Consider the following 24748-nt stretch of genomic DNA (forward strand, 5'->3'; position numbering starts at 1 on the left):
GACTCCTTGTCGCACCCCGCTGGTAACAGGTCTGCTGGTTGATATGGAGTTACCCACTTTGATTGCGTGTGACTGGTTTGTGAACCAGTTGGCAAACTATCTTACAACAAAGGGGTTTACATTCAGTTTGCTAAGTTTATTGGTAATGCCTGAGTGCGGGATTGTATCAAAGGTCTTTGCCAAGTCGAGGTATGCTGGGTGCACAGATTTGCCCTTGTTAATGGCCCACGTCACATTTTTGAAGAAATCCACCAGGTTTAACAGGCAGGATCTGCCCTTGATAAAACTGAATTGAGTCAGATCCAGGGATTGGTGGGTGCCTATGTCCTTATTTATGAGGTTCATGATGATACATTCCCTGGCTTTACAGATGAGGATGCCATCTGGTCCTATAAAGGCTGTATTTTTTGCCTTAGACAAGGCTTTAATGACCTACTATTTGGATATGAGGGTGGGGGAAGATGGTGGCAAGGCTTGTGATAAGTTTGGAGGGGATAAGGGAGTGAAATTTCTGCCAAATATGTCTGCTAGAAGATTTGCTATCTCTGTGGGGTCCGTGTGTGTGATACTGTTAGTTACTAGTTTGGCACATGCTTGGGTCCTACCTTTTAGGCTACGTACACATCTATAAAAGGCCTTATGGTTGTCCTTGACAGTGATTGATAAGTTTTTCTTAAACTTACCCTTAGTTAGAGGATTTGACATGTTGTCTTATTTGCCTGTTGGGGCCTCACCTTAGTTTTCTTAGACAGCACCTTTTTGAGTTTGTTGTAAAGTTTGTTGATGCTGGATGTCCACCAGGGCAGCTTTTTCTCACTTAGGGCTCTGTCTTTGATTCTTTCTGGAACAGCTGAGTTTATACACTTATACAAGTAATTGTACAGGGCTTTAGTGTAAGCTTTGGTGTAGTTACCACTTCCAGCTGGGGGTGGGGCTTGGAATGCATTTATACCTTCCCCTAGGAGGGTATAGTTTGGGTTTGGTGAAGCTTTTTGGTCTGACTGTGCTCTTTATGAGCTCTGTTGTTAGTGCCAGTTTGAAGGTGACTGATTTGTTGTCAGATTTAACTAATGATGGTCTGACAGTTGCGGTGGTGTATCTATTTGTCATGTTAATGAGGATCAGATTTAGTATGTTTGTTCCTCTTGTTGGGGTTTGAACAAATTGTTCCAGGGCATTTGAGTTAATAAAGTCAAGGAACTTTTGTGCTAGTGAGTTATGGCGAGAGTATGTTTCCCAGTTGATGATGGGATAATTGAACTCCCCCATGAACAGAGTGTTTGGCAATATTTGGATTGACTCCAGTTTGGTTATGTAGGCCTCGTGCACATTATGATCCACAGAGGGGAATCTATAACTAGCTATGACTTGAATGGGGGTCTTACCCACAGTAATCTGAACTTGGAGTAACTCCATGGAGTTGTCCAGTCTAACTAGCCAGGAGGAGAATTTATCTCTAGTATAGATAGAAACACCACCTCCTTTGGTTCACATATGATCGTTTTGTGGTCTGAAGGTGTAGAAGGCATTGTAGCCTTTCAAGGCCAGGATACTTTCTGAGTCCTTGAACCAGGTTTCTGTGACTGCACGGACATCTACATCCTCCAGTGATAGAAGTGCTTTCAGGGTGTGCAGTTTTTGGTTTAAGCATTGCTGAACTGCTCATCACTTCTGCAAGGGGCTGATATCAGCAGGACTGGTCCACTGTCCCACAGGAAGCCGTTAGTGCTTGCTTCCCTGGTCTCCACCTGGGAAATTAACTCAGGTACATGTGGTCTGAGTGTGTGCTCCCCATAAGATGGGGTATATGCCCATTCTGCTTGCCTGCGCCTGCAAATACCTGTGATGCTATTTAAATTTGGGTCTTCTGGTCTTTACTCAGGACTTTATCCATCTATGCCACAGGGATAGTGACGCAGGTGGACATATCAATAGAAGTAGTGCAGGTTATGTACAAGGACCCAATAAACATTGTTCAGACCAACAGCAGAGTTGCCTGTGGGAATGGATGCACATTAGGGTTTAGTTCTGACCCCACTCTGTTCATGCCAGTGATGGACTACATCAACAAAAATGTCAGAGGACACTGACCACCAAAGCTGCTGTACGCAGATGATGTTTTTACTATGCATCTTCAAAGTAGTTATACATGAAGGTACTGCTTGTGACACTCTGTTATTTTCTTCCTCCAAAAATATGCTCTAGCATTTCAGTGACTAATCCAAAGCCTCTAGAAGACCTGGCGTTCTGTTTTTTTTTCATGACATAATGTCTGGAGCCTATATTCACCTTTATGAACCTATATTCACCCCGGGGATAACTCCAGTGGCTCTACTCAACAGAGGCACTGGGAACTAAGGTTGGGTGGCATGATGCCAGGGTAATCCTATGGGCTAGGCTTGTAAAGGCCCCAGGGCCATTAGCCTGGTACACACCTATGACCCTATGACCCTACGAACCTATGACCTACGAACCTATCATTACTATTACTCTCTTTTTAAAGCCTCCACATAACCCCTTTGTCCATATGATTTTAACTGGGTACTTCAGCTTCTTTCCTTCTCCCAAAAATATGCTAGTAGAAAAACTGTTTCTAATAATCTATATATATATATATATATATATATATATATATATATATATATATATATATATATCTTGCATTTGCCAAAAAGAAAGCTGGAAAAATAAAAAAGGCTGTCAAATGTAGCAGTGGTGTGAGCTATGTCTCCACAGTGTTACTCTTGGCCTGCAGGTAAACTCAGGGTCTTAGAAACAGACAGGTGAGCTCATAGGAATATTGTGTATATCATAGCACAAGATCCTCACATACAGAAATGAAGATCTAATAGGAGGTACTTCCTAGTAATCTGGTTACCCCAAACCACATAAAACTGAACAATGATCATTCTGCTAAGTAACCAAAATAAGTTGAATATTTTGAAAATTCTACTTCAGTACAAGCATTCTGCAGACAGCCACAAAAAATGAAATGACTTATCAGGTTGTTAGGAAAAGTGAAAGTATGAACAATGACAGATGTACCATATCAGGGCCTGATAATGTCCATGCATATCACTTGGCACAGTTGCTCTTCTAGCAACTTCCATTGCAGACCGGAGTCGGCAGGAAGACTTTTGAAGAATTAAGAGGAAAGACAGAGAGGAGCATAGAGTGACTCCATGACATAAAAACTATCTGTGAAGAAAAAAAAATAGTCTTTCAGGGGTATGAACCCTGTCTGTTTGTTTTGTGGCAGTGCATAAATCCATTTCCACTTCATGAGTTCATTCACTCTAAGCCAGCATAAAACATATTCCAATAGCTATAACGGCCATATTCCTGGCAGAAGTCCCTGCCTTAGGAGGCACGTACTGAAAACTTGTCCTGTGATGTATGTTTCTGACAGGAGATGTGGTGAGTAAGTAGAAAGACAGGGAGAAGGACAGTTACTGGCTGTGACCAGGGCCATGAGATGAGATCAGTGTATGACAACAGGATAAATCACAGGAAGTTAAAAAAATCTTAGCTTAAGATTCAGCATTTTGAATCAAGTATTTGCTATTGCTCTAGAGCCAGAAGAGCACTAAACTCTATCATACCTTTACATCAGCCTTGCTAATTCCCAGAATTGTTATGCTATGTCACCCGAGTTCCTAGTCTCTGCTGATCTAATTTTGAACCGCAGCTATTTTTAATTAGTTAATTATCTGATGAATTATAAATCTTGGACTACCTCTCATCTGCTGTGATTTAGGTCCTCAGATTTAGCTTTGCTTCTCCTAGATTTACTGATGTTCACCTTTTAAAGTCAAAACTATTTATATGTACATACGATATTAAATTAGTAAACTCAGTTTATGCAAAGACTTCCTACCACTGACTATATAAAGTTTAATATATAAAGACCTTCTTTTTTTAAAAAACGAACACTCTTCTTTCTGACCCCCTGCTATGATTTTTAAATGCCAGGACTATATGATTTTAATGCTTGGAGGTTAAGATGTCTGAACCTTGATGGGATACGTTAGTAGTTTGGGCATGTATTGATTTCTCAAAATGTTCTGCATATATTAAGCAATGGTCTGAAAGTTTTTCTTGACTTTTTTGCAGATTCCTCTGTAAAACCATAGCATATTAATTTGACTGCTCTTTGCACTAGTTTTGCTCCAAACTCTCACCTCATAATGTACAGCTCTAGAGAGCCTAGTAAGAATCCCAGTTAATCTTATAAGCAAGCACTAATAAACAAAAGCACTACACCCTCTTATACTCCCTTTAAGTACTTGGCTCCCTATTGGTCCTTTTTGATCAGTCAAAACGTAGTTCCTTATACTATTCTGGCATGTCCAAAAGTCAGTTTCGGGTTTACTCTCCAGTCCAGCTGGTGAATCTGGGAATCTTGAGGCAATGTTACAACTGCCTTATGTACACAGACCACCCTCTCCTCCTCCCAACAAGGTCAAATATATGTGAGAGATACAACTATATAGCCAAACTGGAGGCTGATCTCTCTCAACCCAGTACTGGCGCAGTCAGTCAGGAGGAGAAGGTAACCACACACACCACAAACCCAGTCTCACATAGACCTATCGCAACAGCAAACCAAACACATAAACACACAAAAACATACTCGGAGGCTCTAAATAAAAATCTGCCCAAGCAGCAGAGACCTCTAAAGCAGACATCCAAGCAACTGCTACCCCATAACAATACCCACGTATCACATAGTTCACAAAGTCAGTGTGCCACACAGTCACAGCCCTTAAGGCTAAACAACACACCTAATACACTTGTAATAAGTGACTCTATTGTCAGACACACTGACGTCCCACTCACCAGGCTGAACAAGGAGAAGGTCACTGTAAGCTGCCTGTCAGATGCCAGGATCCGCCACATAACACAAGCACTCAGGTCACTCCAAAGCAAGTACAAATATGACTCCGTCATTGTCCATGCTGGTGTGAATGACCTGAGATGTACCTCCCTGGACTACATGAAAAGAGACATAGAGGAGCTCTCTGATCATGTAGCCCAGGCTGGTATGACCTTGACCTTGAGTAGCATCTTACCCTCACCAAGAATGATGCCACAGTATAAAGACAAAATGATCAATTTTAACAATTGGCTAAAGTATTGGTGTCATTCAAAGGGGATCCAGGGTCTGTCAGCCTGGGATGACATGCTCGACAAGCCACGTTGCTTCACTAGGGACGGCTTGAACCTGTCACTCCTGGGCTTTCGAATATTGGCTAAGACTCTTGCCACCCCCATAGTGCCTTTTTTAGGCAAGGCTCAAAAGACAAACCCACCTCCATAGACAACACAAGGAAAAAGAAACTAAGGGTAATGTTGCTCAACGCCAGAAGTCTAAACCTCAAGATGCACACACTCGAGGCTCTCCTCAGTATGGAGAATATCGATATCTGTGCAGTAACAGAAACCTGGTTCAAGGCTCCCAAGAGCACCCCAGCACTACCAGGTTATACCTCATACCATGCTTTTCGGCCCCAAAACTCGGACCGAACCACAAAAGGAGGGGGAGTATCCATATTCATCAAAGATACCCACACCTCTAGGTTAGTGGCACTGCACGAAGCATCGGAGACCATCCATGTGCAACTAACAGTGGGCAAAACTGCCTTTCAGTTTGTAGCCTGCTACAGACCACCCTCCCAAACTCAGGAACCCCACTCAGCTTTCCTGAGAACACTGGAGAATATGAAGGTCTCTCCAAACACCATCATATTGGGTGACTTCAACTACCCAAACATAGACTGGGAGCACTACTCAAGCCCCAACACCCTCATCCAATGGTTCCTAGAATTTATAAACTCAAATGCTATGGAACAACTGGTCATCACTCCCACAAGAGGGAAAAGCATATTGGACTTGATCATCACCAACATGGGGACTCTATGTTCCATACCAGAGGTATACCCCTCATTGGTAAGATCTGACCATAAATTAATCTCACTGGACATCCATATCCCATCCCCACCCCCAGCCAAGGAAACCACGGTGAAGAACTTCTCAAAAGAAAACTTCACACTTCTCAAAACCAAGGTGGAATCCTTCAAAGCCCCCGGGCCAGTGGAAAATATGGCCCAAACCGCAGAATTCTTTACAAACGCATTCTATGGACACCTACAGGAATGCATGGATTGTGCTATCCCAAATAAAACCAAGACTCACTCCTCCAAAGGCAGGAGACCTGTCTGGTGGATCCCAGCCATAAATAAGCGCTATAACAGAAGGAGGAAGCTACTACATGATAGAGCAAAATCCCAAAAAGGGAAGGCATCTGATCAGTACTAGCAAGAAGCTACGATCCTTCATAAAATTATCTAAGGCCAGCTTCGAAAGAAAAATTGCACAAGCCGCTAAAGATAATCACAAGGCCTTCTTTAGTTATGTCAGGAACCTGGGTGGCAACTCCCAGATATGCTCTGAGTTAGTGCAAAATGACAAAAAATACACTGAACCCACAGACATTGCCAATATCCTGGCAGACAGGTTCAGTGCAAACTCCCCCCCCCCAAAAGAACAAATGTCTATCCCAACAGAGTGTAGCCTCCCTGACATCACAGATGCACAGGTGAAAGCTGCCCTCTCCAAAGCAAAAAGCACAGCATCAATGGGACCGGATGGTGTCCCGGGCTGCGTCTTACACGAGCTCCAAGAATAACTGAACCCTCACATAAAGTCACTGTTCAATCTCAGCCTTACTACAGGATATGTACCCAAGGAATGGTGTACAGCAACAGTGGTCCCACTCCACAAAGGTGGTGCCACAACGGACCCCGGAAACTATTGCCCTATAAGCCTGACTAGCCTGGTCTGCAAAGCTATGGAGCGTATCATCATGGAACTCATAAACAAAGACATTGGGAACCTCCAAACACTGGATCCTACCCAATTCAGCTTTGTTAAGGGCAGATCTTGCCTCTTGAACCTGGTTGACTTCTTTGAAACAGTCACCAAGGCCATAGATGAAGGGAAGGTAGTCCACACAGCCTACCTGGACTTCGCAAAAGCCTTCGACATAATACCCCACTCGGGCATCATAAATAAGCTCACCAGCTTAAATATCAACCCCTATGTCACAAGATGGGTTGCAAACTGGCTCAGGGATAGAACCCACATGGTCAGAATTGCAGGTGCCATGTCAGACTCTAAACCAGTTACAAGTGGCATCCCACAAGGCTCAGTCCTGGGACCTCTCTTGTTCGATATATATTTCTCTGAGGTACAGGCTAACACGGGAGGACTATGGCTGACAAAGTTCGCAGATGACTGCAAACTGGGTGCCATAATCGACTCACCAACTGACACAAGCATCCTCCAAAAGGGTCTCACAGAGACGGATAACTGGTGCCAGAGCCATGGCCTAAAGCTAAATGCCAAAAAGTGCATAGTCATCTCCTTTGGGAAAAACAAAGTGCCCACAAATTACCATGTAGGTGGTAATCCATTAAGTACGGAAGAAGTAATTAGGGATTTGGGGACCCAAGTAGATAGAAATCTCTCCTTTGACAATCACGTTGCCAAAGTGGTTAGAAAGACCTTCTATATAGCCCACCTTATCATGAAAGGGTTCACATCTAGATCAAGAGAGGTCATTGTGCCCCTCTACTCATCCCTCATCAGGCCCATAATTGAGTACAATGCCCCATTTGGGATGTTTCTTACCCGACACCTGCAGCAACTGGAAAGACCCCAAAAGTACCTCACCAAGAGGATCAGGGGACTCAAACAGATGCCCTACGCAGTTAGGCTAAAGAAACTCCAGCTCTACTCAGTTGCTTACTGCCTACTCAGAGGCAATCTGTGCCTGATGTATAAAGCCATGTCCAAACCAGAATTAATGGACATGCTCCACCTCAGGAAATCCAAATCCCTTAGAGCTACACGCTCCAGGGACTTAAACCTCAGCACAGAAATAAATAAGACATGCTGGTGGGACAGATTCATATCCCAGAGGCTCCCCTCACTCTGGAACAAAATCCCAGTCCATGTTAGGCAGAGTCCCTCAATGACCCTCTTCAAGAGAAATCTTGACGAGTGGATGGGAGATCGTAGGTTTACCCCCGGGATCTCTTCTGTGTCCCTACTAGACAGAGGCACAGTAAACTAACCTTAAAAGGGCTATCTTCTGTGACCTACTATACAAAGGCACAGTCAACTAATCTAAAAGGGTGGCGAAAGCCAAACAAACTCTGGCTAGGCTTATAAATGCCCTAGGGCAGATAGCCTAGTATCAATCTATGAACCTATGAACCTATAAGTAAATGGAAAATTGCATTATGGGTTAGCTAGGATGCGGTATCTGCAGCTTGTTATCCTACATTCATAGGGAAAATGGAAGATTATGTGACCGGGTGGCTTTCACTTGCAGTTAGAATTGTTTCTCTGCTTCTAGGGTCTGAAGTGTGGTTGTGTGAAACACCTTGATGTGGACATGTAGAGTGTGATACTGAGAGTTATGATTCAAGCAAGCAGTTCAGCTTTGTGTGTTGTGTGTGCAGCTGTGGCATGGCTCAATCCAGCTGGTCATTCTGGTTCTATATCATATCCACGGAGCTTGATGGCAAATGCAGACATGAGGATACTGTTAAAAGAATACCGTTGGGTTATCAAGTACCCAAGACTGATGCATCACATTTCTTTTCATTTGCTTCTTACCTGTCCTTGCCCCATGTCTATCTGCCCTAACATCATTAAACCCTATCAGTGACCTTTATTCTACGTTAGCCCCCATCTAACAATAAATTCTAGATTTCTACCACCATTTCAGTAAAATAATAGCTGACTAAGTCACTGCTAACTTGTTTTCCTTTCAGGTAGCATTGCTGTGTCAGTCTTTCCCCTCTGCCTTTCCACTTCGAGTCTTTCCCTTCGCCTTCTTTGCTTCTGTTTTCTTCTATATCAATGCTAGACTAAGTTTTCCGTCATATCATCATTCCTCACTACTCTCACCATTTTGGTAAAGTTCTCCATTGCACACTTTCTACCAGGTTCACCTCCCGTTTTTGTGTGCTAAGCAGCATTAGCAATGTGTCATAAAATGCAGCAATGAGCTCAGCAGACTGTGAGTCTGCCTGTCCATTCAGAGTGATTTTAATGAATGCCTGTAGACTGAAGTGCTGAAACAGCTTATGGAAACAGTGGAGTTTCCCTTTTCTCCACTGTTCTGCAACCTTGGAGTAGGGGTACTTACACTTACAGGTGTGGTGATGCCTGTCCTCATGAGGAGTGCAGGCTCATGAGACATTATCTCCTTAAACATGCACACTCTTCTACATGGACATTTTATATATATATATATATATATATATATATATATATATATATATATATATATATATATATATATATATATATATATATATATATATATATATATATAAATGTAAACACATATATTAAAAAAATATATATATATATATAAATATATATAAATATATATATATATATATATATATATATATATATATATATATATATATATATATATATAGACATATATAAATATATATATATATATATATATATATATATATATATATATATATATATATATATATATACAGTATGTAGATGTTTGGCTAAACTAGGACTGAGATATGTATGTTTTTCAGAGGTCAGCCATCCAGCCATGCCCCCTACACTGATTGGTCACATCATACAATACTCTACCACGTGGATTAAGATGGGGTAGGTTATCCACTGAGACTTATCCATTCTGGACTGTGTACATCACTGAACAGTCACCTTGGAGAGGAGGACATGTATTGGTCTCCATGCTGGCTTTACAAACCTGCAGTATGAATTAAGTGCAATGGGGCTGGGATGGAACAAGGTGCTTTAATACATGAATCGTGGCAACAACGTGCAGTGTTTACATCATCAGAGATACAGATACACCAACCAGATTTGCATTACAGTATCTCAGTTCTGGATGCTGTTTCTCTTCGGTGTCATTGGCTATAGCAGACACTTCCCACACTTTACAAAAAACAGTGCACCCCATCTGCATCTCTGTTCCAAGCTGTGTTATATCACGAAGGTGTCCCCACTATTTCTGCACAACTTGGGGGGGGCTTAATTCTGCTGCCACTCTGTAATTCAGCCTTAATGCATAATAGGGCATTGACCAACCAACCACCGCTGTATTTCTGTAAGTTACTGGGGTGTTTGCATGTACACATATGCATGTGTGTGGGTTTTAGCATGTCTCTCTGTCTGTGTTTATCTCATACCATGGGTTTCACGTTATTGCTTGATTCCACTGTTTGGTCAATCTGTGCTAACCATTATTCAGCCTGGGGGACTCGTTTATGTAAGTGACATGCACCAGTGCTTTACATGGCATGCTGTCTTTCACGGGCATCCTTTCTCTAGATTGGTGAATGGTATCTAGCCATCCACCATGGAATTTTCCATGCACAGGTCCAGTGCTGCATTCAGCATGTCTGTGAAACCCTTGCTGGGCTTAAAGTTTATATTAGGTGGATCATGTCTATACTAAAGCCAGAATGGGAAAACTCTGGGTCACCTTTCTATCCAGTAAAAAAACATGAAATGCAAACATTAGAATAACAAAATAATTGTGTCTCAATTTTGGAAAGTGATACAGTATTTTATCTCAGACAAATGTTATTTGCTAACATTCATGTGACTGTATAATAAAGTTCCAGAGTGCATTGTTAGCATTTTCTGTAACTCACTGAGCATATTTAGTCAATTCTGAACATATTGTTTGTACATTTGTCTAAGACTTGTTAATGAGTTCCATTCTATAGGCCTGGGTTCAGTTCCCTCTGCCTCCACTTTCATAGTGTATGACTGACCAAGTCATTTAATCTGGTGATATGTCAAGGTCATCCCTGAAAGAAAGGGCTTGTGACTAGTAGGACTACTTGGTTAACAAATAAATAAAACAAAAATAATGTACCCCCGGATTCAAAGAAATGCTCACTGCTCATGCAAAATGATTAATGTGGGTTGATCAATTATTGCAAGGATGAGAAAATGCAATTCATAGAGGGAAATAGCCACAACAAGAAAGACCACATTATTAGACCACATTGTTAGATCATTACCCTGTCTCTGAATTGAGCACTGGTGTGGTAGTGACCCCTGTATTGCATTTGCAAAGCCCCCCACACACATTCAGCCATCAATGTGCATGACAATACACACACACACACACACACACACACACACACACACACACACACACACACACACACACACACACACACACACCACAAACCTTCATCCATTCATCATCAAACAAGATCCCCCTCACATTTAATCACTCTCACTTGAACATTCAGACAGCCAGACACTGACACACACCCACCACACATTTATATAGCCTCATACATGCCAGAATAAACATGCAAGCACACATCCACACACTCTAACACTCTCTCACCCTATATCTATGCTGAATGGCACCACTATCTCCCATGATACCGATCTCAGTGCAGAGACACCCATGGGGGATAAATCTCAGAGGCAGAATGGTGTCTGAATCTAAATGGCTTAATGAGTCAATTATACTTACTATGCTAAGGATTACACATTGTGCTAAACTTTTCTGAATTCCTGATGTAGTATTTAGTTCCTTCTTACAGACTCTATTTAGAAGATCTGACTTCTCAAATAGTGGCCTGTATATAAAGTTCAGTTGACTGAATTATTTTCCCACTGATTTAATACATTAGCATGTACTTATCAGTAAGCTTATTTACATGATCCATTTATGACTAAAATCCAAGTATCATAGACATGAAGATATATTTATTTTGTTGATTAGAGTAATGTGTCATTTAATGCAAATTTTTATTCTATTTTTTTCATTGCATTTGCCAATTTGGAACTTTCATTTAGTCCATGTTAGAATTTCAAAAGAAGGAATTCTGAAATAAAAAGCTGGACCTAAAGAAAACATGAAAAGTTATGGCCATTACAGACAAACACTGTACTTGCTGAAACATCTCCAACTTAAACAGCTATACTCCAAGACAAACATATGTGCACAGTGTGATGTTGGCTGCAGGGAAGTGTTTCTGTAATATCAGATCTTATGAATTCTATTGGTAATCAATCAAAGAAGGAGGAACAAAACTTACACCATTTGTTAGAGATTTAGTTATGATAGTAGTATGTGTGCGTGTGTGCATGCGTGTGTGTGCGTGTTAGCATATGTATGTGTGTGTGTGTGTGTGCGTGCATGTGTGTGCTAGCATATGTATGTGTGTGTGAGTATGTGTGTGTGTGTGCGTGCGCTAGCATATGTATGTGTGTGTGAGTGTGTGTGTGTGTGTGTGTGTGTGTGTGTGTGTGTGTGTGTGTGTGTGTGTGTGTGTGAGGGGTTTACAATAGAAAAGTGTGCATCCCCATGAGGTTGTGAGTATTGCATCTCAGTGCTTGAGAAGAGCAGCTGATAGAGGTATCCTATTGAGAGTGAGGGGTTGATCTGCTAATGGAAACTGAGTGGGTGATCTCTGAGGAGCCTTCCTGAGAGCACTGAGTAGGCTAAAACTGAAAGTCCTGGAGTGCAGATGGACTAACTTCCTGCATGATGATGGATTTACTGGAAGAGGTAGCAAATCTTCTCACTGGACTATCTAAGCTGTCCCTGAAAACTGCAAACTCATTAGTGAAGTGGGGGTTGGCCAGTGCCACGCACTTTTTTTCCTCGGGTGATAGTCCATTACAGGCTGGTGGATATGAAATTCCATTACTGGAAAACAATAGGTTTGAGTTCTGAAGGCTACAAATCTGAAACCGAGTTTCACTGAGGAGCATGCCTCTCAACCTCTTAGCATAAGAAATCTGGACACCCTGGAAGCCTGAAACGCAAATGTCTCTCATTATTTAGTGACTTTATTCCTCAACTATTTGACAGAAAACCACAAATTTTATGAGGTCATATCCAAAAATATGAGGCAAAAATCTGGGCAGTCTGCAAAAATCTGTTCAGTCGAGCGGTATGCTGAGGAAGAATCTTTCAAGCCCATCTTGCTGTAAAATGGGTCTTCTGTGGGGGGGGATCTTCCATGGAAGCCAGTTGATGTGGTCTTTGATTCAGTGTTGCACAGGAGATTAGTAGAAAGGCTGGCAGGTTGGCAATAGACAGTAATGTTAATAAGTTGATTTGTGAAATAATGGCATTGATTTTGGACTATAACTATGTTTATTTTAACGGACAATATTACCAACAAATCACCGGAGTAGCTATGGGTGCAGCTTGCGCCCCTGTATATGCTAACTTGGTAATGTTAGGTTGGGAATTGGAGCATGTTTTTAAAAGTAACTTCTATAATGAGATTCTTTCCTATAGCAGGTACCTGGACGATATTTTTTATCTTGTGGAAGGGTACACCTGATAACATTCTCCGATTTATTGATTATTTAAACAATAGTACCCATTTTTCAAGTTTACATACCAATTTGACACCTTGAAGATGAGCTATTTAGACACACTCATCATCAAGGATAACAAGTGTTTTAGGTCTAAAGTATTCAGCAAACACACCTTTTGCAATTCTTACTTACATTTTGATAGCCACCATCTATTCTTTCAGAAGAAGGGAATAGTAAAAGGACAGGCTATTAGGATAGCAAGGATGATGTCACACAAGGAGGACCTATATTATGAATTTCGTCGTTTGAAATCTATGTTTTTAGAAAGGGGCTATCCTGTTGAATTAGTGACTAATACCCTTCATGAAATTTTAGATGGATGGGGTGTTAAATATAAGCCCTTGCTGGGTCGAAAAATAGTGGACACTACTGTTTCTAACCATAGTGAAACAAACACACAAATAGATAGATGTAACTTTTCACAGGCATGTGTGATACAATACAGTTCCTTTTATCAAGGTATCAAAAATATTCTGTACAAGAATTGGAATATATTCAAGGCGAATAATGAAATTTACAAATTGGTTGGAGATAAACCTATTTTCTCAACCAAGATTGGTAAAAATTTAAAAACTATATTGGAAAATAATCAATCAAGTCAAGCCTTGAAAGGTGATATGGGAACTAGAGCTTATGGAAGATGTAATCAGTGCACTTACATATTGCAGGAACCCTTTGTCATTTTATCTAACTATGCTAAGAGCAAAATATTTTTTTTAAAAGGGTAATTGTGGCACCAGAAGAATAGTTTATCTTGCTAAATGCAATACCTGTACTAGTTTTTATATTGGCAAAACGGAGAGGGCATTGAAATCAAAGATCTATGAGCATTTATATGACATAAAGACCAAAAAAGAAACAAATGCCCTATACAAAAATAACAAGCTATTTGCCAATTTTAGTGGTTTTAGATTTGCTATAATAGATGAAGTACAAAAAAATCAAAGAGGGCGTGACTGGAAAAATATTTTATGTAAGAAAGAAATGATATGGCAACTGTGATTGGCAGCTAACATATACCCTGGTATTAATGATTTTGTTTCCATCACACCATTTTAAAGGAAAGGGCAGCTAAGATTTGATATGTTATTTATATACTTAAAGTTTAGTTATTTATATACTTAAATTTCAGTAATTTCTACATTTAACATTTCATTAGGTGTTTGTCTTAATATGTACTTATTTATTTAAAAATCCGTGTTTTTATCAAAAAACATATAAGACATGAACTTTTTTGTAATATTAATTTTGAAGTTACTGTTGTAGATATATTTTTAATTCTTAATTAGATTTGAATGACACCTCTATTGTCCTATCAGAAGTGGCCTGTTGGTATTTAAACTGAGCAATATTTTTGCCTAATTGTTCTGATGAAGTCAATGTTCATTTGATGAAAGTGCTAAACTATTATGTTTTATGGTTTTTATTCATCCTGTGGCAATAAAGTATATGGATTTAAGTCGAAGGTACTAGTGTCATCGTTTTGGTGCTGTTTTCTGGGTTACTAATGTTAATAAGTGAACTGAGCTTTAACTGGGGGGTTAGATATAGATGATGATGTTAAGGAAACTTGCGTCACTGATACAACACACACACACATGCGCGCGTGCACGCGTGCACATACATGAACAGACACACACACACATGTACATATACACACATGAGCGTGCGCGCGCACACACACACACACACACACACACACACACACACACACGCACGTGCACGCGTGCACATACATGAACAGACACACACACACACAGACACATGCACATATACACACACGAGCGTGCACACACACACACACACACACACACACACACACACACACACACACACACACACACACACACAGTGAAGGCTACCACGTGAAAGTGGTAGACCTAAGTGTCTGTCCCCAGACCATAGGCTGTTATTCATACACTGCTGTGTCTCCAGTAGGTGTTGCATTGCAGCAGAATAGACCACTTTCTGTTTTCCAAGATGGGAGAGTTGTCACTGGCTGCTCAATTCCACTTACCCTCATAAGAAACTCCATCGCCTGGATAATTAACCAATCCCATGTCATCTGGGTCACAGACATTACTTTATAATTCTGTACCACAGAGAGGATGCTTTAATGTTGGCACAACTTACTGGCTCAAAAGAGGTCCAGTCTGTTTGTGGATGACATTAAGGTTGAGGTAATAGCTTACACAAGGATCAGAGTGGTGGGAGAACATGACATTTATGGTTCAATTCAAAGAAATCTCCAGTGGATGGGATCATTTGCAGGATTATTACAGGGAATTCTTACATAAGGAGATACAGGAGAAGAACATAACAGCTGTAATCTCAACTGTGATAAATCTTGCTTCATAATCAGAGAGAGAGTGTTCATGTTGTGGGAAGGCTGAGTTAATTATTCTATTCAGTAAACCACTGGTAAGATCTTTCCTGTAGACAGTACTCTTTCCTAGAGTCTACACCTCAACAGCAGTATCAGGTTAGTGGAGAGGTCCAGAAGTGTGCAACTAAGATGGTAAAAGAGGCAGAGAATGAATATTGTATGAATGAACTATAGAGCCTGAGTACATGCACTCTGCAAGGCAAGAGGGCAGCATATTGACCTATGAGGTCCTGGGAGGAAGAGCATGTATGGTCCTGTTAAGAAGGAAAAGAAAGAGGGGCCATGGCATTTTAAATGAATATAGTTTAAAATAAAGATGAGGAAGACTTCCTTCATGGAGAGGGTAGTGGAATTACAGCTCTCATTAGCACACTGAATTGTAGTATGTGACTCATAAGAAGTGGGAAAAGGGACTTTGGTATATTGACTGCAGGAAATAAAAACGTTACAGCTACTTTGAGGGGTAAGCACAGTCTTGTGTGGATAAGATATGTCGCATATCTCTCCCACTGACACAGTACACATGTTTATTCATTTGTATTATCATGCAGGTATATGTTTGTCTAGGTGGTGTTATTTTACTGTTTTTATTGGATCTTAGGTCATTCTGGGTAATCAACTGTCTGTACTATCAGTACTGAATTGTATTAACAAATGTGGTTTATTTTATTTCTTGTTGACAATTTATTTCATTAAGTTGGTCCTAAGATTATTTCATGTCAGTGAAAAAATCTAAAGGATATAGTCTTTCCTAATTAAAGTACTGATACATTTTATGCTGCAGCTGTTAGTTTATTGATTTATTCTCTTTCCATTTTCTCCTAAATATTATATATTATGTTGTAATAAAAAGTGATTTGGTCACATTAACTAATGTTGATATGACACCCCAATCCTATGTAAAAATGGAAAAAAGGAGGTTGATGGCAGCAATGTTATACATTATGTAGTAATTTGTAACAAAAGGTATTCATGTAGGCATTGCTAATGTAGTAATTTGTAACAAAAGTTATTCATGTAGGCTTGCTAATGTAATTTGTAACAAAAGGTATTCATGTAGGCATTGCTAATGTAGTAATTTGTAACAAAAGGTATTCATGTAGGCATTGCTAATGTAGTAATTTGTAACAGAAGGTATTCATGTAGGCATTGCTAATGTAGTAATTTGTAACAGAAGGTATTCATGTAGGCATTGCTAATGTAGTAATTTGTAACAAAAGGTATTCATGTAGGCATTGCTAATGTAGTAATTTGTAACAAAAGGTATTCATGTAGGCATCGCTAATGTAGTAATTTGTAACAAAAGGTATTCATGTAGGCATTGCTAATGTAGTAATTTGTAACAAAAGGTATTCATGTAGGCATTGCTAATGTAGTAATTTGTAACAAAAGATATTTATGTAGGCATTGCTAATGTAGTAATTTGTAACAAAAGGTATTCATGTAGGCATTGCTAATGTAGTAATTTGTAACAAAAGGTATTCATGTAGGCATTGCTAATGTAGTAATTTGTGACAAAAGGTATTCATGTAGGCATTGCTAATGTAGTAATTTGTGACAAAAGGTATTCATGTAGGCATTGCTAATGTAGTAATTTGTGACAAAAGGTATTCATGTAGGCATCACTACTGCATAGCTGTGATGTTTGTGCATTACATGACAATGGAATTAATGTTTGTGTCACTGCAGGTACCGCTCCCCTGCCTACCACGTTCAGTCCTGGTATGATGAAGTCAAAGACTACACCTACCCCTATCCCCATGAATGCAACCCGTGGTGCCCCGAACGGTGCTCAGGGCCTATGTGCACCCATTATACACAGGTAAAAACATGCATAGAACATGCTGGAAAGGGTACTTACGCATGCATTTGTTCAGTAAAAAGCAATATGTTCTAATGATAAGTTTTATCATTTTATGCTGGGCTTGAGATATGGAAGAAAAATCCATACTGTTCATCATCCAGACAGAGTAAATAGTTATTTGAAATGTCTCATTTTGTCTACAATGGATGCGAATATATATAATGGATGCAAATATTGTAACAGATCTTTAGAGGTCGTGTAATCACAGGGCAGCCCAGGTGAGATGCTCTTGGTTTCTTGGAAAAAGATGAAGAAAGTAAATAGGAAAGAAAGCAATGGATGTAGAATGTAGAAGGCAATTATTATACAGCGCAGTCAAATACTATCCAAAAGGTGCATTTTTAAAGGAAAGAATAAACTACTTATGGTGTTAAGAAAGGGGCACCGTAACAGTGCTCCCAAAGACTCTGACAAAAAATGTTTTTGTTTCATCAGTCTGTATCTCTGAGTAGCTTGCTTCATCCAGTTGAAGTTTCATTGAAATAAGCCTCAAGAAAATGTAAGGGAAGCAATCAACTGGAAATAAAGATGCAACAAATGTCTCAGTACATAGTTAGGGGACAAATTAATGAAATCCTGTGGGGGGGGGGGGTTGAGCAGTTTCAAAGGGAAATCAGAACACTGCATGTGCCTCTCAAAGGAAGGTCTGCAGGTTATCTCAGACCCCAGAGAAAGCTGGTAAAGTTTATAATGGAGCGATTATACATTGTAGATGTCATGGCCTGATTATGACATCGCAGCTGTGATGGTCTAGTTATATCATGGTTGACACGTAATGGTTTGTTTTTGACATGGAAGACATGTGATGGTCCCATTTTGACATTGTAGATGTGATAGCCTGGATATGATATGAGAGACATGTGATAGTCTAGTGATGACATGGCAGATGTGACAGTTTGGTTATGACATGGTAGATGTGCTGGTCTTGTTATGACACTGTGGACATGTGATGGCCTGGTAATGACATGGCAGATATTCATAGTCTTGTGATGACATGGCAGACATGTGGTGCTTAGGTTATGACATGGCAGATGTGATCGGTTATGGCATGATAGTCATATGATAGTATGGGTACAACATAGCAGACATGTAGTAGTAAGGTTATGGCATGACATGTGATGGGCCTGTTATGACATGGTAGACATGTGACAGTATGATTATGACATGGCAGATATGTGATGGTCTGTTTATGATATGGTAGATATATTATCTGGTTATTACATAGCAGACATGATAGCCTGGTTATAACATGGTCGACATGTAATAGCCTGGTTATGGCATGGCAGATGTGATAGCTGGTTACGGCATGGCAGACATGCAATGGTTTAGTTATAACATGGCAGAGACATACTGCAAAGCAGTTGCCGCAGCTGCTGTTCTTCAGTGGCATGTCTGATGTTGAAACCAGCCATTCCTTGACTAAGCAGAATGCCAGCTGCTGCAGCTCCTTATATGAACTGTTACTTATAAATTAACTTTAAATAACAATAACATGCTTGGGGTTCCCTCTTATGAGATTTCCAAAAAAAAGGTAGTTAAAGGAAAACTATGCAGTTTGTCAAACAGCTATTTCTTCTAACAGTCTGCTGGTCTTCTAAGAACTGCCTTTTTAGGACCTAACCTTTGTATAGAGGCAGACTAATTATGTGCAATAGAAGCAATGTAGAGAGTTCCAGAAGATGCAGCACTCCTGAGGAAAAGGAAAGCGTGGGTCTTGACAGCACTAGGGATGGAGACCTTGAGGCACAGGAATAAAAGTCTACATCAGGTCCTTATATACTGTGCTCATTATAGCTTTCCCTTCTCCACTCCAAAACGTATTAGACCGGTAGAATTTTTTCCCAGTAGCAGTTATTTTACCTGAATTCTGACAAATGGATAAAGTACATTGCAGCCACAGGCTAAAATACATAGCCTGCTTAGCTTCCAGCTTAAGTCCAGTGGGCCAGCTATACAGTTACAGAAAAGTGGCATTTCTCAAAACTCTTTTTGGTTCCAAAAATGTAAGGCCAGTGGAGAGTCATCCTTATTTTTTCTTTTTCTTTTTTTTTTTTTTTTTATGTATGAACAGAGCATGACAGTAAACAAGTCACAATGCTTACTTTGCAGGCCCTACATCCTTTGGCAGTCTGTCAAAATTCAAGTATCCATGGTGGGCTGAAGTTGAAATACTGTTAGGCTGAATATATACTAGTTCCAAAGTCATGGTATCTCATTGAATAAGATTAGCTTTAATGATTTTAGATTCAGTTGTACTTTACTGAAAACAGTTCTTGGAAATAATTCATTTTGTATTTGATAAGAAAATGCATCATTAGAGCAAAGAAGTACCCATGAGAGCCCCTATGGCTCCCAAACCTAGTACCAGAAAAAACAGAATCATTTTTAGATAAATTAGATTATTTTAATGAAAATAAATATTCTAGATAAATTGATGACTAATTTTTCATTTAGACGATTAAGGACACATTTAGAGGACATAGTAGCTGTTTTTGTTTTTTAATTCTATTGCAGCAGATAACACAGTTTGTTATCTGGATGCAGAAATTGGAGTGAGGAACACAGGAGATTTGAATCAACCATTTACAGAAAAAAATGGCAACATATAGCTTCATTTTACTACTTGTGCACTTTATACATGAAAAAGAACAGTTTATTATGTTCTTTAGGCTGAATTCGGAAGCTGTTATTTTGTTTCTGAAAGAAGTTATCCAGAGGAAATATTGATGTCAATTTGTAAGCAAATTTCTAATAAAGGAAATATTAAGTACCAGGCCATACTTAGAGGTACTTCAGAAGTTAATAGAAATAATGATTCCAATAATTTTGTTAGTGGCTTTGGTTTAACATATTTGTTGGATATTCAAGAATTAAAAAGAATATTAGAATCCAATTTGAAAGTCATTTTGAGTAATGATAATGCATCTATAACAGTGAGTGTTGCAGTTTTTAAGTTTGTTTTGCAGAATTGTGAAAAAAGTCAATGCCTACAAATTAAACAAAATATTTTATCCTTCTGCATCTTATTTAAATATTGCCATCACAAATAAAGTGTACACTGCACATAGGCATCTTAATTGTATCACAAAGGGAATGGTGTATTTGGCAAAATGCATTTGATGTCAACATGAAAGGTATCACAACATATTTATGAGCACAATTATGCCATAAAGCACTAAAAGTGAAGCAAATGACTTTTGTATATATAAAGTGTATTTTTGTGTGATAGAAAAGTTGACATTAGATGAAAGATAGTTGGCTTTCAGAACTTGCACGAAGCAGGACGGGTGACTCAGTGTTATTTGCCCTCCAAGTATTAATGGCCATACTAATATTACGTGCATTTTAAATATGGTATCTGTTAAGTGAAAATGCTTTGCTATTGTAATCATAATATGATTGGTGGTTTAAGTCACATGACTTGAATAACTTGCTTTAAATGAAGGCAAAGTTACAAAGTTATTTTATTGCGATGATGTTTCAATAAAAAGTGGGTCAAAGGTACGCAGATCTAGTGTTCTGTGTACTGTATTTTTTTATATTTGTATTCTTTTTGTTGGTTTCCAAATAAATCAGAATTTATACTTAGACATGCTTTTTTAGAATGGGTGTACCTTATCACATATAATAAATGAAATGTCTTAAAAAGCTTCCATACTTGGAAACAATAGCAAAGTTACAAGGAAGAATGCTATTTACACAAGACTCCAAACTCCATTTGCATATCTCTAGACCACACCTGTTTAAGGAATGCTTATAGTCTGTTGGGCTTCATGTTATGATTCCATCCAGTTTGTACACACCAGACATGATACTGTATTCCCCATAATTACTGACCCTTCATATGTTACCTGAGTATGTTTCAATAAACCTTGCCATTAGCTCTTCTCCCAGTGCTTCTGTTTAAACGGGTGCGTGCTTCTTTGCTTCAATACTACCAAATACAACCCCCTTAATGCCAGTGATATCTAAGTTGTCCATAACCCTATATATCTGCTACATTTTATCTTGATCCCCAGTTCTGTCCATCAAGCCTCCTCATTTCGCTTGCTTTTAACACATTCTATCCCCTAGGTGACCCCTGCAGTTTTTGTTCTCTTTGGGATGAGTACCGTCATTCATAGCGAGGAACAGGATATTTAATGTTTAATCCTGAAGACCTATCCACATGTATAACTTTTGAGACACATCAACATTGTAGGATGCATGTTTACTTCCAGGAACGCCATGCCATGTTTGCATCACTGCATCCTGTTGACCCAACACCTCCAAATCCTTTCCTATGAGTACTGTGTTAAGGCTTTTATATTCCAACCACAAGCCCCTCAGTATATCATGGACCTTCCTGACCATCTTAAATGCTTAGCCTTTCCTCTAAGAATCCATAACAATTTTGTTTTTCAAGTCTGCAACAGATAGTATAAAAGATGGACAGTAAAATGAATAACAATAATGTTTATCATCTCAGGGGATGGTAGAAAATCCTTAGGAAGTTCCTGCCAACAAACACTACATCTTTTTCAGTGCAATCAAAATTTTTGAGGCATCAATGCACATTGGTGATAGTAGCTCCTCAAAAGTGACTGTCCTACAACATAAACTTAGAAACAGCTAGAACATATTAGCGTTTAACTGTGAGGTCAACACCTGAGAAGATGTAAATGATCAAACATAAAGTTATAGACATGTCGTTTGCCAGACAATGCTTTACTGATGGAAGACTGAGCACTCTACTTATCATAGAAGGATGGATGACCAAGACCATGGCCACATGACCAGGATGTCCACTAATGGACGCTATGATGCAGTACTACAGGGAGCTCATCTGGTGACTTGGGCAGTTTCCCAGACTGTGGCACCCCTCAACACCCCAAAATGTCTTCTAACAGGCTTGAGGTAGGAAATGAAAAACAAAACACCTTATTACAGTTACTAGTGCAAACGAAGATTTATTGTAAACACAGTTTCAACTCTTCCAGGTTGTCTTGAGAGTTGATGTCAAAGATATCCACAGATGATTGAATGGCTGTAAGTTCTTTACATGGGTGAATAACACATTAGCGGATGACCAGGAAATCTGCAGGTGGATGGATGGTCAGGATATTGAATATGGGTGGATGAGCAAGATGTCCACATATGGCTGGTAGAACAAGATATCCACATATGAGCTAATGACCAGGATATGCACATATTAGTAGATTACAGGATGTCCACTACTGGATGGATGACCAGAATTGCCTCAGATAGCTGGATGATAAGGATGTCTACAGATTGGTTGATGACTAATATATGCACTGATGGGTGGAGGTCCACTGATGGTGGATAATCAAGAGGTCTGCTGATGGGTGTGTGACCAGGATGACCACAGCTGGGTGGATGAGTGGCATGCCCACAAATGGGTTGGTGACCAGGATGTTGACAGACAGCAGGATGAGAAGAATGATCTTACAAAAGACAAACGGTCACTGACTGTGGTGGATAACCACAGAGGAAGTTCAAGGTCTACACAAGGCTGCTTATTTATTTACTTTTGAATTTGTTAATCACTGGACTTATTTCAGTCTCACTCTGAGGTGAACTCACTATATACATGACATTATATACAGAGTGAATGACAAAATGCTATATATACATAAATCATATACAAAGCGAATAACATAGTTGGCTTGAGGGTATAAATGCAATAGGTAAATGACATTATGCACAGAGCGAGTGAAAAAACACTACATATACATCCATTGTATACAGAGTGGAAATAGAGTTGTCATGCTGAAATAATCACAGTCAGAAGTACAGTTAGAGCCAGGTATGTAGAAGGAAGATGAATGCAGATAGAACTATTTGTTGTACTATTACAGTGTTTCTCTACTTATATTTCATTATTCATTAGTGAAAATGGTTGCAGTATATTACAGTAAAGGTCTGTATTATTTGTTCTGCCTGAAACCTATGAATGAGGCAATGCTTTACAAAGTGATCAGTCCTCAATTCTGTATTTTCTGATTATTTTGCTTCCTAATTTGGAATTGTATTGTCACAGTATAAAATGTTATTAAAACCTTATTCTAAACTATTTGTTTGTTAATGTGTAAGCTTCCAAATCAATATAAAAAAATGTGCTACTTGATATGTATATGAAACTCCCCTTTATTGTCTTTGGCCCTGTAAGGTACCTCTGTGGGTTTGAATGCTGACCAAACACATCTGGATTTCTGTTACAAAAAAAAGACAAAAATTTACAATTTACTCTGTGCAGTAAAACTGCTGTATCATGACTTTCTCCGTAATGCTGATGGTAATTTTACCCTCTGACAGGAAGAACTGTGTTTATTCAATTCCAAAGAAAGGATTCTGCAGCATATTAAATTTAAATTGTTTTGCTGTTACTTCAACAAAAGGAAATGTTTTGTTGTAATAAGAACATTGGCACTCGACATCAGTGACCACACACTTTAACCATAAGAGTTCTCAGCTGTGACGTGGGTAGAAGCGTCAACATGCTGAAAGCATCACATCTTCATTCTTTAGAGAATTTATTAGGTTTTATTTTGCATAATAGTGATTAGAAATCATTTAGAGCAACCTTAAGACTATGGATGTCTGCCTGTGCATCCATCCTGCTTCCAGATCAACGTATGTATCCCTGATAATATTTCTTTCTGCCCTTTCAGCCTGGTCATCACATTGTCTTTTTCACTCTGTGTGGTATAATTAACACCTGCCTGGTCTGTTAATACAGCATGTGAGTCATTATTTCTTGTTCTGTCTCTCTATATGGGTGGCAGTATGTGGCAGCCATTACCACTATCACAAAACATAAACTGATGCTGAAATGCTCAGATCCCACTGCTGGAATATTCCAGAAGTAAAGCAGTGTTTTTAGATGAAGGGTAACAACCTTTTATTAACTGATGTAGGGATATTTTTCACTTCTTCTTCTCCTTTCAGCTTCTCCCTTTAGGGGTCACCACAGCAGATCATTGGTCCGCAGAATGAGTGGCAGTAGAGTTTTATGGTGTCGAGTTGCCGGCCCTGCACCCAATCTTCTCAGTCATAGG

The 24748-nt window shown here is 39.4% G+C and overlaps 1 protein-coding gene across 1 annotated transcript in view; it reads left to right on the forward strand.

Annotated features, from left to right (window-relative positions):
• The window catches only part of CRISPLD2 (cysteine rich secretory protein LCCL domain containing 2), a 561942-nt gene that overhangs the window by 264849 nt on the left and 272345 nt on the right, over window positions 1-24748 (forward strand). The window contains exon 4 of the mRNA XM_044082062.1: window positions 17516-17648. Within this exon, the coding sequence (XP_043937997.1) occupies window positions 17516-17648 (133 nt within the window). The remainder of the gene's footprint in view (window positions 1-17515; window positions 17649-24748) is intronic.

Source organism: Protopterus annectens, chromosome 8.part1, assembly GCF_019279795.1.
Source record: "Protopterus annectens isolate FY-2018-M chromosome 8.part1, PAN1.0, whole genome shotgun sequence".
Classification (NCBI taxonomy): Eukaryota; Metazoa; Chordata; order Ceratodontiformes; family Protopteridae; genus Protopterus; species Protopterus annectens.